Raw genomic sequence first — 17689 nt, 5'->3', positions numbered from 1 at the left:
TTAATTAAGCAATAGTAGCTTGAGATTTATTTAATGTTTGGGTACTTGCCAGGTACTTATGACTTGGATTGGCCACTGTTGGAAGTGGGATACTGGGCTTGATGGACCCTTGGTCTGACCCAGTATGGCAATTATGTTCTTATGTGTGGGGTCTGCATCAAAAGCCATCTGAGATGATACTGGAAGACCTGAATATGTATACACTGGAGGAGAGGGGAGCTTGATGCAGTCTTTTAAGGTATTTCAAAGTGTTAGTGATGCATAAGAATCCAACCTTTTCCAGTGGGGAAAAAAATCTGTAGAATTGGCGGTCATGGTACGAAACTCCAAAAGGGATAGATTCAGGAACAACATCAAGAAATATTTCTTAAAGGGTGGTGGAGGCAAGGAAGAGGTGGTGAAGATGAGAATGGTAATGGAATCCAAAAGGGTGTGGGATAAACTCAGAGGATCCTTACTTGGCTAAAGGCTGGAAATGAAGAGTAACCTGCCCAGCATATCAGTCATTACCCATAAAAATTGGGCAGACTGAATGGACCACTTGGGTTTTTTTCTGCTGAAATTCACTATATTACTATATATCCATGAAGTGGCAGCAGGTGGTTTAGGGAATTTGCCTGTGCTGTGATGTTTTTGTCAACACATCATTCTGAAACTGTTGTGGATGCTTTTACTGACTGAGCACAGGGACTGCTGATGCTGCTGCCTTGGCTGCTTTAATTTCAGGGTACTTTCAGTTGCATTTTTTTTTCTCCTGAACCCTACAAGAAAACCTTGGCAAATGCAGACTGCTTTATTAATTGTGGAAGTAATTTTGGAAATGGTTTTCCACTTCCTGCAGGTGTTTCTCTACTGCAGCTGATGGACAGACACAGGTTGAGATTAAAGTGTGTCAAGGAGAGAGAGAGATGGCAAATGATAACAAACTTTTGGGCCAGTTTACATTGGTAAGTGTAAAAGGTCTTGGCTGTATTTGGTATATTGATCTAACAGAAGGTTGACCACTGCCTCCATTTGCCAGGGAAGAAAATGTCTACCCATGCTTTCAGATAAGGTATTTCAGTTCAGGACTAATTGAAATTGTGGTACTCTGAACTGGTTTAATTACTACTTGTATTCCTAGTCTTTCGCATGCAGCAAGTCTAGTGATCTTTTACAGCATGGGGTGCCATCTGGTTATGGCAGGCCCTGAGAACTGATGGTATCTTGTAAAGTACTTAATATGATTTTCAGGAATTCCACACTTGTAGATGCTTCTATAATTAAAGTACAAAAAAATCTTTAATTGCATTCCAAAACTTTGCAAGCATCTGAAGGGATAAGTCTTATCTGAATGAATGTTAATGTATGTAAACCCAAGGTCAAGGTTCAGTTGGTATGGCAAACTAGCATCTTTAAGAGATTTCCTAGTGTGAAGCCAGATGGACTCAGGACCAGTGGGTTATGTGCTCTTCTGCTAGCAGATGGGAGATGGAGTCAGATTTCAAGCTGACGTCACTCTAGATATACCCCTGCAGTGACCTCAGCTCTTCAGTATCTGTCTCCTAGCAGATGACACTATCCCACACACTAGAATAGTGTTAAGAATTACAGCAAAGAAGAAACAATTTTACCTTAAAGATGATTGAGCTCCGGTCTCCTGCGGTGAAACCTAAGGGTCCCAGCACATGATTGGTAAGCGGCGAGACCAGGTAAGCAGAAAATCTTAAATTCAGGTCTCAGACTCTGCTGTACTGATTCTGTTTTTTCCTTCCGGCGAGGTAAAAAAAAAAAGAGAGCACAGACGGGCTGAGCAGCCCTGGTTGGGCTAGGCCCTGACCCGGTACAGGGGTCCATGTGGAGACCCTCTGGAGCGCCATCTTCCCTTCTTGATCGGCGGTACGCGTGGGGCAGGCCAGGCGGCTGATGCGCCTAACTTGTGTGCGTCCAACACAGCTGCGCGCACAGCAACACACATAGCCATGCGCACAACTGAGGGCACCGCGCACATTGAAGCTCATTAGCTGTGTGCCTAGACATAGAGGCTATGGCATTGGCATCCAAGAAGGCACTCTCTTTGCACAGTCTGCCACAAAAGCCATGCAGCCTGAACTGGAATCCTGTCTGTCAGCCTTGTGAAGAAGCTCAGGGGGAACCAGTGCCTGGTCCCTCACTGTTGGGGGATGGGTCTGGAACTGCTACAGATGACAGCTCCCCGGATCTATGCATTTCCGAGATGACTTCTCCACAAGAGGGGGCACCTCTAGGGCCCCTAATCAGACTCCCCCTGGGATTAACATGGACCCAGGGACCTTCTCCTGGTTAGAATTTTTTCAAGAGCTGCAAGCCTTCATTAAAGCACAATCAGCCCCGGCTGCGCCCTGGGCTCAACCCCTGCTGGAAGCACAAGATCCTCCCAGCCCTGCTCAGATGCCTCGAGACATGCCTCGCCTAACCAAGGATTTCCTTGACAGGGACCCAGACACCTCAGATGATGGCAGCTCCCTGGAAGAAGGAGAAATCCCTCCAGGCCTGGAACCATACCGAACCATGCTTAGCTTCTTCCACAAGGATGAATTACCAGCCCTTGTTTCCCAGACTCTGGGTATTCCAGGCACGGATCTTATGGCAGAACCAAAGAAGACCCCATCCTGGTGTCCCTTCGTAAAGCCTCATGCTATTTTCCAATGATGGAAGCCATCCAGAAGCTGATTGACCTGGAGTGGGATGCCCTGGAGGCCAGCTTCAAAGGGGGTCGGGCCTTAGAAGCCCTATACCTTCTGGAACCAGTGACCAAGGAACGCCTGTGTCTTCCGAAAGTGGACGCCATAGTCTGTGCTGTCTCAAAGTGAACAACCATTCCCGTTGAGTGAGGGGCTGCATTGAAGGATACGCAGGATAGACTATTGGAATCCATTCTTAAGCAGGCCTGCGACACAACAGCAATGACACTGCAGATTGCTTCCTGCTGTGCACTGGTGGCATGTTCCTGCTTGCTCCTCTCGAGAGAGGCAAATAACTCCAGAACGTATACCAGTGAGACAATGGAACCTGCAGCAGCCTTCCTGACGGACGCGAGCTCAGATCTGGGGTATAGCTTCGGTAGTGGCGGCCAGAAGACAACTATGGCTATGGAATTGGTCTGCTGACGCGACCTCTAAAGCAAATCTCACAAGAATGCCCTTTAAAGGATGTCTTGTTCGGAAGCGAATTAGAGAATTTAGCCAGCAAATGGGCCGACTCCCTCGGCTACTGGAAGACAGGAGTAAAAGATCTCAGCATCCCTCCCCCAGAAGAACCAAGGGCAGAGGCTCGCAATGCTTTAGAACCTACAGGAACTCGCAGTTCCAGGCACCTTGTCCCTCCGGAAGGTCCCAGCCCTTTCGGAATCGACAGGCCTGGGGGCAGGCTCCAGCCGTGCTTCCCAATGAGAATGGGCCGACCCATCCACAGGAAGAGGAAATAGGTCGACTTGCCCTCTTCTACCAAAGATGGGTTGAGATAACATCGGACAAATGGGTACTAAACATCATTAGAAAAGATTACTCTAGAGTTCCGCAGCATCCCTCGAGACAAATTTGTCGTCACCCTGCCACTCCCACACCAAGAGACTGCCAGTGGAAGCCACTCTGACAAGACTACTCAGTCTGAATGCAATAACTCCAGTTCCCATGCCCCAACAAAATACGGGATGCTATTCTATCTATTTTATCATTCCCAAGAAGGAAGGATCATTCTAACCCATCTTGGATCTCAAGAACGTCAACAGTCATCTGTGGATACTACACTTCTGCATGGAGACTCTTCACTCCGTAATAATGGCAATACAACCAGGAGAGTTTCTAACCTCCCTGGACCTCTCCAAAGCCTACCTTCACATTCCAGCCCATCAAGATCACCAGCGTTTTCTACACTTTGCGATACTGGGTCACCATTTCCAGTTCAGAGTGCTACCTTTCGGCCTAGCAACCACCCCCAGAACATTCTCCAAAATTATGGTGGTCGTGGCGACAACACTGAGGAAGGAAGGGATCTTGGTACACGCTTACCTGGACGACTGATCAGGGCAAAGTCTTCGGAAGAGAGCCAGCAGGTGACCAGCAGAGTCTGGAGCCTACTGCAGGAACTCGGTTGGGTCGTGAACATGGGCAAGAGCAGTCTGCAGCCCTCTCAATCTCTAGAGTACCTGGGGGTCTGTTTCGATACCAAACAGAACAGTCTTCCTCTCTCCCCTGAGGAGAAGGAAACTGATGGAACAATTACGACAATTGATGACCAATGCACGCCCCAAGGTATGGGGTTATTTTCAAGTCCTCAGCCTCACGGCATCAACCCTGGAGGTCGTCCCGTGGGCAAGGGCCCACATGCGACCGCTTCAGCGCTCCTTACTGTCACGATGGAACCCACTGTCCCAGGACTACTCAATTCGTCTCCAACTACTAGCGGAGGTATGTTCTTAGCTTCAGTGGTGGCTACAGGAAAACCACCTAAGCAGAAGAGTAAGCCTATCCCCACCGAACTGGATCTTGCTCACCATGGATGCAAGCCTATGAGGGTGGGGAGCCTTCTGTCAGGAACTGGCCCTGGGACAATAGAACAAGGAAGAGGCGGAATGGAACATAAACCACCTGGAAGCTTGAGCAGTCAGACTAGTGTGCCTGCAATTCAGTCACAGACTCTGAGGCAAAGCGATTCGAGTAATGTTGGACAAGGCTACAACGATTGCTTACATCAACTGCCAGGGAGGAGTCGGCACGTGTTTCTGGAGATACTCTCTCTCATGGCATGGGTGGAGATAAACCTACAAGGGATCTCTGCCTCCCACGTCGCAGGAAAAGACGTCTCAGCAGACTTCCTCAGCAGAGAGAGCCTGGGCCCGGGGGAATGGATGCTTTCTCTCACAGCCTTCCAACTAATAGTAAATCGCTGGGGCCTCCCAGCTATGGAGCTACTGGCCACCTATCTTGGTGCCCAAGTCCCCAGGTTCTTCAGCCGCAGATGAGCCACACTCCCAAGGGATTGATGCTCTCGTCCAGACTTGGCCAGAGGAAGACTTACTATACACCTTCTCCCCCCTCCTCTTCCCCCCCCCCCCCCCCCCCCCCCCCCCCCCATGGCCACTACTGGGCAAGGTCATTCACAAGATAGATCATCACAGGGGACTAGTTCTACGAGTGGCCCAAGATTGGCCAAGACGCCCATGGTACACAGACATGTAGAGACTCTTTGCGGGGAGCCCTCTGTGCCTACCTCCACAGAGGGACCTTCTCCAGCAGGACCCGATTTTTCACTAAGATCTTTCTTAAGGTCTGGCCCTTGAGAGGGCTCACCTGAAAAAGCACGGTTACTCGAAGGCTGTGATTGACACACTACTTGGCACTTGCAAGTTTTCAACATCCCTGTCATACATATGGATCTGGAGAGCATTGGAAGCCTGGTGTGAGGACCGCAGGTTACTCCTGCGGACAGCCAAGATCCCCATGATTCTAGAGTTCCTACAGAACTGTATGAAGAAGGGGTTATCACTCAACTCCCTCAAGGTCCAAGTAGCCGCACTGTCCTGCTTCAGGGCCGAAGTGGACGGTAGCCGCCTATCAACTCAACCGGATTTGTCCCGTTTCCTAAAAGGGGTTAAACAACTCTGCCCACCCCCTGGTGCCCCTATGGAATGTCAATCTAGTATTAGACTTCCTAGCATGGCTTCCTTCAGACCAAAGTGTGGTCTGTCACTAAGCCTCTTAACATTGAAGTCAGTATTCCTGGTGGCAGTATGTTAGCTCGTCTCATCTCTGAACTACAGGCACTATCCTGTCGGGAACTGTTCCTTAGGTTCACGCCTGGAACCATAAAGCTGCGCTCCGTCCCCTACTTCCTACCGAAAGTGGTCTCAGAGTTTCATTTGAACCAGGCCATATCTCTGCCATCTCCGGATGAACATAAGGACTTGGAAGACTCGCACCTTCTTTGCCATCTAAATGTCGGCACACTCCTGGTGTGATACCTGGAAAGATCGGAACCGGTGTGCAAAACGGATCACTTATTCGTTCTTCACAGCAGGAAGAAGCAAGGAGAAGCAGCCTTGTGGGTGACCATACCCCGCTGGATCAAAGAAGTAATCAAGGGAGCTTACATAGAGGCAGGAAAGCCCTTACCATTACGGGTTAAGCTCATTCTACTAGGGCCCAGGCAGTTTCTTGGGCAGAAACCAAGCTTCTGTCGGGCGGCGAAGTGGTTCTTCCTACACACCTCCAGGTTCTATCACCTAGATGTTCAGGCCCGAGAGGACGCAGCCTTCGCAAGGGCAGTACTAAGTGGGCCACAGGCAACCTCCCGCCCTGTCTGGGAGTAGCTTTTGAGCATCTCACTGGTCCTGAGTCCATCTGGCTACATGCTAGGAAATGAAGAAATTACTTACCTGATGATTTCATTGTCCTTAGTGTAGGCAGATGGACTCAGCATCCCACCCACTGTTGCCCCAGAGAAGGAGGACCTCTGAATGCAAACCTTGAGACTAAGCCGCTGCCTGCCCCTAGTTCAAGACACCCACAGTTTGTCTGGTGTCGGCGTTAATTGGTTGAGTGCACTGGCGGTCTCCAGTTTTGAAATCAGTTGAACCAGTTCAAGTTTTAATCGTTATTTAAGCAAAGAGCTGAGGTTACTGCTGGGTATATCTAGAGTGACGTCAGCTTGAAATCTGACTCAGTCTCCCATCTACTAGCAGAAGAGCACATAACCCACTGGTTCTGAGTCCATTTGTCTACACTAAGGAAAACAAAATTATTAGGTAATTTCTCCATTAAATTGACTCTTTGTAGTTGGGTAACACTGTGCAGTCAAGCTGTAAATGCTTATGAGCTGTGTTCTAATCTCATAATCTGACTGAACCTGCTTTATTTGCCTAGTTTTATGCATTGGAGCATATTCTGAAGAAGGTAATGTCTCTCAATTTCTGTTTTCAGGTTGGAATTCCACCTGCACCGCGTGGAGTTCCTCAGATAGAGGTCACATTTGATATTGATGCTAATGGTATTGTTCATGTTTCGGCTAAAGACAAAGGTACAGGACGTGAACAGCAAAGTAAGTAATTTTTCACCCAGTTTGTGTTTAGATGCCAATCAGTATATGTTCAGTTCATTCCTTGATTGATGATAGAATTACTATAATTGCAATAAGTTAGTCTTGTGTTCCATGCCAGCAACTCTTCAGTCTCTTTTCTTTCCTTAAGCAACTTCCTCTATTTTTGACTTTGCATGTCTTTCTGCTGCACTAGTCCAGGTCATGACCAGGGAGACCTTACTGCTTACCTGATAATTTCCTTTCCTCTAAGGGCAGGTCCATCCTCCACTAGTGGGTTACGCACCTCTGCCAGCAGATGGAGATGGAGCAAAAGCTGACATCAGTCTGCCAGTATTCTCTGAAAAAGCCAAACTGTGGACAAACTGATTGTTAATGATGATGTTCAAATATAATCAACCACTGATACTTCCAACCTAACGGGAACACTGAGTTCAGATAAAAGAAGTAATGTGCAGTAAATTAAGGGGCGAGAAAAGCCACTTTTACCAGTCTTCCATTAAAGAGCAGAAATCACACTTTGCCATGTTCGCCCTGAAAAGGTTAACCATAAATTCAACATCGGCAGCCTGTGAGGGGTCTGGGATTGACCTGCCCTCATTAAAGGAAATAATTGATTAGTAGGAACTTCTTCTTCCTCTGCATTATGGTAGGTCAGTCTCCACCAGTGGGATGTACCAAAGCTAATCCCGAAAAAGGGTGGAAGGCTGCCAGCGGTCTAGTCAAAACTGCCCACATGAATACGACATGCTCCCTAGCTCAAACATCCAAGCGGTAATGCTTGGAAAAGATGTGCAAAGATGGGACCACTTCACTGCTTGGCAAATCTCAGCAGGCTATAAGTTCCAGGATACTGCCTGAGCCTTTGTGGAATGCGGTCTAATCTGTTTTTTTGGCAAGGCAACCTCTGCAGCCACATAGGCAGCCATAATGACTTCATTAACCCAATGGGCTTTCATTGCCTGCATTGCCGGTGCTCCCTGTTTACTGCCACCATGGAGCACTAACAGGCGATGAGACTTCTGAACAGATTAGTCATCTCAAAATACCGCAGCAAATGACGCTTGACATCAAAGAACTAAAAAAAAAGTGCTTGTGCTCATCTCTCCCTGTCCAAGGTGGGCAGGGAAATGGACTGATTCAAATGAAACTCCAAAGCCACCTTTGGCAAAAAAGAGGGCACAATCCAAATCTGTACTGCTCCCGGAGTCATATGCAGAAAAGGCTCTTGGCAAGAGAGCCTGCAGTTAGGAGACCCATCGTGCCAAACAGATTGCTACCAGAAAAACTGTCTTCAAGGTAAGCAGTTGCAATGAAAGAGCATGCAGCAGTCGAAAGGTTGGACTTGCTAAGAACTGAGACTAAATTAAGGTCCCAGAGAGGTAGCAGAAGCCATAGTGGGGGCGAAGATGCTTTTCTCCCTATAAGAAACGGGACACGACAGGATGGGAAGACAAAGGCCTGCTATTGACTCTCCTCCTATAACAAGCGAGCTGCAACTTGAACTTTCAAGGTGTTAAGGGCCAAGCCCTTACACATTGTAACCTGTAAGAATTCCAAAATCAAAGGAATAACCACCTTGAGAGAGTTTGAGAACCTTGCTCAGAACACCAGGCTTCAAACTGTCCAAATTATCCACCAACTCCCATTCTCCTGGGTCCAAGCTTTTCCTGCTGAGGAAGTAGACTCTGATATTGTACTTTCTGGCAATGTGAGAGGTGGATATTCCTAAAAAATGTTGTTCTGCCCACACCATGAGTGCATCTATCTCCCTCAATGTTGACACTTGGTTCCACCCCCGATTGATGTAAGCCACCATTGTTTGCATTTATTTATTTTTAATTTTTCTATACCGATGTTCCTGTAAGAATACAAATCATACCGGTTTACAGTGTAACTACAAAAATTTGCTAAGGAGTGTTACATAGAACAGTGAGGCGATTAAATAAGGAACGAGTTATAAATTAAACATATCAAAACTGTCTTGTCATATCGATAGCTTAACATATCATAACTATAACTAACTTATCGTATAACTCAACTGCATTGTCTGATATTAGCTGGACTGCCCGAGCCTCTAGATGCTCGGTGAACCACAGGCATGCTAACCGAACTGCCCATGCTTCCAATCTGTTGCTGTTCCACTGCTGCTCCTCTGCATTCCAGTGACCTTGCACCATCATCTGACAGTGAGCTCCCTAGCCCAAAAGTCTCGCTTCTGTTGTGAGTACCAACCAATCTAGCGTCTCCAGGGAAACTCTCTTCCTGAAATGATCTGCCTGTAGCCACCAGTTCAAATGAGACTTCATCTCCAATGGTAGGAGCAGCCTCACCACATAATTCCGTGACTGCGGTTTCCATCAGGAAAGCAATGCACGTTGAAGAGGTCACGTGTCCTTGCCCAGGGAACTACTTCCAATGCGGCAGCCATCAACCCCCAGGACCTGCAGATAAGACCACACGGTTGGGTGAGCAGTGTTCATCAGGGTTTGAACTAGACTCATCAACCTTTTGGACTCAAGTCTCCAGCAAATACTCTGTAGTATCTCGGGATTCACTTCGATACGAGACAGGGCAAAGTCTGAGACAGCTGCAAAATGCTCTTGGCCAGATTCACCATCTAGCCTAGGTCCTGTAGCAACAAAAGCACTCTGAGAAGCATGAAGACTCTGCCACGCTCTTGGACTGAATCAACCAGTCCAGTTAGGGATGAACTAGAATTCCATCTTTGCATAGGGCTACCACTACCACCATGATCTTGGAAAAATTCCTGGGCACCGTGGCCAGCCCGAATGGCAAGGCCTGAAACTGGTAATGACAATTCAGAATGGCAAGCTGAAGGAGCCGTTGATATCCCGACTAATGGGAATATGCAGGTATGCCTCCATCAGATCCAGACACATAAAGTATTCCCCTGTTTGTACTGCCATTATAACAGTGCACTGTTTCCATCCTGAATTGCTTGACTCATAAGTTGATGCCCTTGAGATCCAAAATGGATCTCAGGATTATGGGGTACAGTTCCCTCTGAGTTAGAAGGTTCATGACCCTCTGCACTGGTGGCTGGTCCCTTCTCATTTGTCACAGCCTCAGCATGCTGGCCTGGATCTTTGTAACAATTGACGAGAGTCTCTCGGATTGGGGGTGCTCATTGCCAGGAACAAATGGCTCAGGAGGAGGCCCGGTGATCCATCCAATCGGCTGGAGACCACAGCCATTCGCTTGGCTTTCCATCACTTCTGCTACTACTGAGGGGGAAGGCTGTTTGAATCCTCTCTGACAATGCTACTGCCATGGCATATGTCAGTTGGCGAGGGGGAACAAGGAGCCAGGGAATCTCTGTAGAGAGGCATCTACAGTTAATATCTGCAGCCCACATGGCCAGACAAAAGAACGTGCTGGCTAGTTTTCTCAGCTACAGTCTGTTAGATCCTGGAGAATGGGAGTTGTCAGGAAGCCTTTTACAGGGTCTGCCACTGTTAGGGGCACACCATCAGATCCACTTGGCTTAAGAACAAGAAGGCAGAGTGCTTCTTCAGTCGGTGAAGGGAACTAGGGCCAATGGGTATTGACACCCAAGTCCTGCTGTGGCTGGCAGGGGGGAATTTTACCCTTCCCCCCGCCTCCCCCCCTGTGAGTGCTCAAAGGCAGACTGTGTGCAGGATAGAACTAGAATGCAACCAGGTTATCCTGGTGGCACCGGATTGGCTATGCAGATCTTGTGCATCTTCAGGTGGACCAGCCTCTCTGCCTCCAAGGGTGCTTGTTGGTTCAGGGGTCAGTGGTCATAGAGGTTCCAGCTCCATTTTATTTTATAGCTTGGTTCTTGAATAGAGATGGCACTGTAAGAATTCCTCTGTGAAAAGTCCTCCATAATTGCTACCATGTTGAATTTAAGGTAGACTTCCCTGGCTTATATTTGGGTCTAGTGGCTGGGCAGATCTCCATGGCGGGCAGATCTCCATGGCGGGCAGATCTCCATGGCGGGCAGATATTCCTTGCATTTTGGCCTTCCTTCAAGCAGCTCTAGATAAAGGTCTGAAGGAACAGATGGCAGATATTTCGTGCTGAGTCAACTGGGGGGTGCAGCTATTGTGGCGCATCCGGATGTTTTTTGTTTTCTGAAGGGGATCGAGTGGTTGCGGCCCTCTTTTTGGCCATGGGACCTTAATTTGGTCCTCCGGGCATGGATGACAGCTCCTTTTGAACCTTTGCACTAGATATCTCTGAAAGATGTATCCCTGAAACCGGCATTTTTGATTGCTATTTGCACTACTCAACCTGTTTAGGATCTCCAGGTTCTATCTTGCTGGGATCCCTTTTTGGTAATTTTGGTGAGTTTTTGACCAGTGCTGCCATTTCTTCCAAAGGTAAACTCTGTGTTCCATAGTCTGATTAATATCTCTTTTTATTTCTTTACTGGCCTTTGCCCATGAGGAGTGTAGTTCTTAGTTTCGAGTGCTTGGATGTGCAGAGAGTTATCTTCCCTAGTTGGAAATTACCAAAGACTTCCAAAGGTCAGACAGGCTGTTTGTCCTCTTTGGAGGTTCACAAAAGGGTGACATGGCCTCAAAGGCCACTCTGATTCTCTGACTAAAGGAGACTATTGAATCAGTGATTTGCTGTCAAGGGCAGGAAGCTGCCTGAATTGCTGCTGGCACATTTGACTAGGGCAGAGGTGCAGGTGCCGCCTCCAGCTGATATTTGCAGGGTGGTCACTTGGTCCATTCTACATAACTTTGCAAAGCATTAGAACCTGAATTTAATAGTGCAAGAGGATTCAGCATACAGAGTGGGGTCCTGCAGGTGGCCCTTGCTTCCTCCTGCCCAGGTAGATGATGCTTTGATATTTCCTGCTTGTCATGATCTGGACTGGTGTAGCAGAACGATATGGAGGGGGGATGTTAGCTTACATGTTAATTTCCTTTAGTACTGCTACACCAGTCCAGGACCCACCTGGGAAGCGAGAGTGTCTGTTTTTTGTTTTTGCAGATTAGTTAGCTGGTTACATAGCTGAGGTCTCCCTGGGCTTTTTGTATGTTTTAATTTGCTTCCTTCTACAAGAAAGCTTCTTCTCAGTTTTGATGAAGGAATTGTGTTGGTATTTGGAGTTCCTTAGCTATGTTTTAATGATGTAAACCTCCCTGATCAACCTGGAAGGATGAATCATAAATATTGTAAAGAAAATAAATAAAAATATATGGAGTCTGATCTGAAGCTTTGACCAAAGGTTACTGGACTCCTTTTGCAGAGCACCACCCCTAAGTAGTGGCTATGATGTCAGAGGAAAAAAGTGTTGTCTGCCTTCATTTGCTGATACGGGGGAAATAAACCCACTTGTCAGGACATGGACTGATGTAGCAGTTCTAATGGAAAGGAAATTTCCCTTTAAAGTATGCTTCATAAGCCAGTACCTGATCAAGAACATCAACCTCTCCCTGGACTTCTGGTCATTTGATTTGATTGTAACTGCGGTTTTATGGATGCCCTTCAGCCTCCCTCTTCTTGGACAATACCTCACTTACATTTGGTTCTTTCCTCTCCCACATCTGCTTTCTGTTGAGCTGTCTCTTCTTTTAGGAAGTAGGCTAATAAGATCACTGAATTTCTTCCTTCCCACCACCCCCAACACCTGATTTTGGGTCATATCCCTGGGGGGGTGGGGGCAGGTCTGCCACAAGGTTTCTGACTAGGGGGAGTTGGAGGAGGTGGGTTCTGATCTACCTGTGCATGCATCCTACAATGTAGGCTCCATTAGATCTAAGTGGAACTTCTATTATATTTTGTTGCTTCTTTGTCTGCAGTGTAGCCCAGATACATCCCTTCCCCTGTACAATGAATATCCTAATGAGCCCTTTTTGATGCTTTTCCTCTCTTCCGGCTTTGGCTGGCTCAGTCCTTTGCAAGCATTTATACAAAGGTTACTGGAACGCTATTCAGCAGTTTCACAATTGTGTTCATTACTCTTCCATGTTGCTGTAATGAGAATATCTTGCTGTTCTTTTTGTAGTTGTCATCCAGTCTTCTGGTGGTTTAAGCAAAGACGATATTGAGAACATGGTCAAGAATGCAGAAAAGTATGCTGAAGAAGACAGACGAAAAAAGGTAATTCTCTAAAAGTTTTTTATAATCCAACTACAATTGTTTTTGCTATAAGTCTACCACAATCCTTAAAATCTGACGGTATTTCACCCCATGGGTTAGAATTGTTTGACTACATAACTCACCAAATTGCATAGAGAGAGGTGAGTGGTCCTAGTCATCCCAAATCAATGAGGTTGTGATAAATTTGCATATGGTAGGTTCTGAGGGAATGAGAATTAGCATTCATAGAATTTTGCACTGTTATTCAAAGCTCTTGTGCAGCGCATACCTAGTCCATCATAAGAACTCCCTAGTACCTTCTATTTCCAACCTTATGCAAAATTCTTATTTTTTCTTGGTTTATACGTTGTCTTTGACCTTTTCTAGAGCCTGCAGACCTCAAAACTTTAACTCACTCACTTGATCTCGCTTTTGTCCAGATTAGATGGATTCAAATGGTACAGAATGCTGCAGCTAAACTTATTTTTGGAAAATCCAAGTTTGATCATGTAACCCCCTCTCCTGGTCACTCTATATTGGCTCCCAGTGTGTCTACACATTCAATTTGATTGGATAAAGCTCTGCATTGGGGCACCCTCATCTTCTTTAATTTCTCCCTACCTGCCATGTTCACTACGCTTCTCCCAGCAGGAGCTTTTAGTAGTGCCCTTTGCCAAAGAAATAAGTTTTGAAAGATCCAGAGATATCTGCTTCTCTTTCCTGACCCCTGCCTCTAGAATTCATTACCACTTAAGAATGCTTGAAGTTTAGAAAGGTCCTAAAGACTCATTTCTTTCAACAAACTTATCCACACCTAATTCTTTTGTAACCTAATCTTACATTTTACCTATTACGTTTTATATTTGCACGTGTTCTCTTATGTTTTGCTTATTGTTCTTATGTTACCGTTTCATTAAGTTATAATTCATCAAGAAATAATAAACATAAGCATACCCTCCTGAGCCACAGGAGTTGGGTGTAGGTTGTGAGCCTGACTCTTGCATTGCTGTGCTGCTGGATGACTTAATGCAACTTAAAGCATATTTACTATTTGTGCTACTCCATAAATGGACACACATGTTACTTTTAATCTGCTTCTCTGTTCAGTGTTCCAGTCACTTGACTAAGACTATCTGGATCTCCGTGTTCTGGGTTCATGCGCTTGGTTAATTGACTAATCTGAGTGAATACATTGCTACAAATCACCACAAGATCCTTATTATAACCTGAAATCAATCCAGTTCTATGTGTATCTGATGTTTAAAAGGTCTGGGTTGCAGAGCTGTCTGATCTTGTAACTTTATATGCAGGAACGTGTTGAAGCTGTAAACAGTGCAGAAGGAATCATCCATGACACAGAATCCAAGATGGAAGAATTTAAAGATCAGCTGCCAGCTGATGAGGTAAATATCCTTATGCTGTAGTTTTGCTTATATTAACGTGGTTAGCCTCTGTTCATTATAGTAAGAAAAAAGTAGCACCTGAAGACATATAAGTATGTTCTGTTACCAAAGTACAACAGGACTGATTTTATATAAATTAGTTTGTCACCTTATGCAGTTACATAATAGGTTCCGGATTCTGATCCCATCTGTCTGCACACTGTGTCTAGCTTCTGCCTTGGCTCTTAAGTTGTGCATTTTGCTTGTGCAACTGTATTTATGATTCCCTTATTTTCACAGTGCAATAAACTGAAAGAGGAAATTGCCAAAATGAGGGAGCTGTTGGCGCGCAAAGATACTGAGACTGGGGAGAACATCAGGCAAGCTGCATCCAGCCTCCAGCAAGCTTCACTCAAGCTCTTTGAAATGGCTTACAAAAAAGTAGGTGTTATACAAAATGGGGGGCCTGGGAGAGGACTAAGGTTGGGCATGTGTGCAAGTTTTGGAAATTACATGTAAGGTGATAGTGCCTGGGTGACTGTGACAGATTCTTGTATGAGATGCATTCGGCATCGTGCTCCTTTTTACATCTACCTTTACCTTGGAGCGCATAAAGGCATCTTACTTTTCAGCAAACCCTAATCACAAGGGTGATGCTACTCTCATATATACATCCAATTACATTCCAGTGTAAGAAACATCTATAATAGCTGAAAATAGGCCATGATTGTAGACTTACTTTTCCCCCAGTTTTAATATTTACTCTCTATTGCTTTTTCACAAATTATACAAAGTAATCAACCTTGTACAAGAAATAATAGACATGTTTAAACTGAAAATACAATTCTAAAATAACAATTCAATTTAAGGAAAATATAAATGACTCATTCGTCACTTTTGTTTAACATGTCCAGACATCATAGAGGTAATATGGGAGGTGGACATCTGAAAATGAGGAATTTCACCAAAAAAAACAAAAAATGGCAGATGAGTTACCCACAATTTATCTAATTATCCCCATTCACATTAATAACTGAAACTTGTCTCCTAGCTCCCAAGAAATCTCTTAACTGATTTACTTAAAAAAAAAAAATATATATATATATATATATGTGGTTCCGTGAAGCTTTAAAACACATTTGCATGGATACTTTATAACTGTAATCAACTGTCGGGGTGCAGGGAGACTTAAGGAGATTTCCCCAGGTGAGAGAGAAGTTCCTCTCGCCGCTCCACCAGCGGGGATAGTCGACCCCTGAATCAGCGTGGGTTTTGCAAACTCCGGTATGAGATGTTGCTGCAATGGAAGGCAGGGCTCAGCCAGAAACACCCTCACCTTTGCTTTTCTCTTATGAGGCATTATTATTTTCAAATAGCAATAACATTTTTCCCCCAGTTTTTAACCAGTCAATGACACCTGCTATTTTGTTGTGCATTGCAAAAATCAAGACAAATGCCAGAATCATTTAGAATAGGATACTGACTTTCAAGAAACCTTCCCCCCCCCAAAAAAATATTCAAAGCAACAAAATACCACACAAGACAGCATCAGGCTCTCAGGCAGGCTTTGGCCTAATCTGCACAGGGCAGCAGTGGCAGAGCTGCATCAGGCCTTCAAACAGTCATTGGGACAACCCGATTGGGTTTTAACCACAGTCCTACTAAAGTTCAGTGAGTGAGGCTGGATGTTGTGCTCAGAGGCTTAGCTAATTTTGATAGCTCTGATTATTAGAAAACTTGGTGATAAGACATGAAAGAGGACCTGGGTGTTTGGATTTAGTGTTCCTCTTGTAAGAATCAGAGAAAGATGACAGTCCTGAAGTGTCCTGCCAGTGGAAATGGTAGAAGCCAGTGCTTTTAATAGGGGACTGATCTAGAGGACAGTAGGAAGAAAAGGGTTGAAAGTTGAGAAGACGTGGAGGAGGGTGAATTGGTGGGTGGAGTATGAGAATGTATATGCTCAGCTACCCAAAGTATTGCAACTGGGCAAGCTAGATGGGACAATTTGGTATTTCTGCCATTATTCACTATGTTCCTGATGGAATTAGACTGTTCATTTTAAGCAGTGGTAAGCCAACCAGAATGTAATATAATTTATAGACTGGACTTACATAAAAGAATGTTTCTAGGATGTTGATGCTGTATTACCTTTCAAAAATATTGCTGCTTATGCTTTCAACAGATGGCCTCTGAAAGAGAGGGTGCAGGAAGTGCAGATCACAAAGAAGATCAGAAGGAAGAGAAACAGTAAATGTCACCTTGAACGTGAGCGGCGATACCTGAAGCTTGGGAGTGAAGACTGTCCTTTCCTGAGCAGAGCTAGGCAAAATTTGGTCTCTTACTGTGTTTTTGCAGTATTCTATATATAATTTCTTTACTGTATTAATTTAGTGAAATGTTGACTTTAGCTATTTTCATTTGCAAAATGTAATTCATGTGGTATGTAAAGTTCTATATGTCCAGCCTCTTGTTTCAACTGTGCATAGAAGATCACTTATTTCTAACACTTCACACTCTACTGAAGTTTTCTATGATTAAAACCATGTTGCAGATTCCGATATATGAGAGAGAAAAGGGTGGGTATGGATGATGGGTGCTAAATGGAGAGAACACTGGAGGATGCTGAAAGTGTAAGCATGTGAAATGGACAAATTTTGCTGTTAGTATATGTTTAGCTGTGCTTTTCAGTATTTTTTTTTGGTAAATTTTAACCAATAGGTCCTGCTTTCAAAAAGTGGCTGGATCTGCTGCAAAATTTCAGAGAAAAGAACATATTCAGAATTTGCAATTAACTTATTGCATAAAACACACGGGCTATATTTGTCTTAAGTCTACAGTGGTTTATTGCAGACTGTGCCTGTCCACTTTCTGTTCTTGGATCTTGTTTTACAGGAAAATATCTTCCCTAATAAATCTTACTTGATCCATTCTGGATTTTAAAATGTTTGTTTCTTTTTTGTCATTGTGCCAATTTCCATGAAAAACATTGAAACCTGTTGGTGGGTGGAGGGGAATTGGTTCATATAGTTCTTGAGTGGGCAAACTTTTTGAGCTCAAGGGCCAAATTGGTGGTCCCTAGGGAGAGGAGAGGGCATTTACCCTCCTGGAGTTCCAGACCAAAAATTTCCCTTGTGGCCTAAGACCAGGTCCTGGTCCTGCACCACCTGTAA

At 45.2% G+C, this 17689-nt stretch overlaps 1 protein-coding gene and 1 non-coding gene across 2 annotated transcripts in view; both read left to right on the top strand.

Annotated features, from left to right (window-relative positions):
* HSPA9 (heat shock protein family A (Hsp70) member 9) overlaps nucleotides 1–17461 on the top strand; it is an 85810-nt gene extending 68349 nt beyond the window's left edge. Inside the window, 6 exon segments of the mRNA XM_029583357.1 lie at nucleotides 845–947; nucleotides 6939–7056; nucleotides 13064–13158; nucleotides 14448–14540; nucleotides 14820–14960; nucleotides 16702–17461. Coding sequence (XP_029439217.1) covers nucleotides 845–947; nucleotides 6939–7056; nucleotides 13064–13158; nucleotides 14448–14540; nucleotides 14820–14960; nucleotides 16702–16770 — 619 coding nt within the window. The 3' untranslated portion in view covers nucleotides 16771–17461.
* LOC115080098 lies at nucleotides 620–686 on the top strand. Its single transcript, XR_003853519.1, has one exon. It is a non-coding gene; the product is annotated as a small nucleolar RNA SNORD63 (small nucleolar RNA).
* Nucleotides 17462–17689: the final 228 nt, after the last annotated feature.

The sequence above is a fragment of the Rhinatrema bivittatum genome, chromosome 18, assembly GCF_901001135.1.
Source record: "Rhinatrema bivittatum chromosome 18, aRhiBiv1.1, whole genome shotgun sequence".
Taxonomy (NCBI): Eukaryota; Metazoa; Chordata; class Amphibia; order Gymnophiona; family Rhinatrematidae; genus Rhinatrema; species Rhinatrema bivittatum.
Note: the sequence above shows the minus strand (reverse complement) of the source record. Positions and strands in the feature narration are given on the sequence as shown.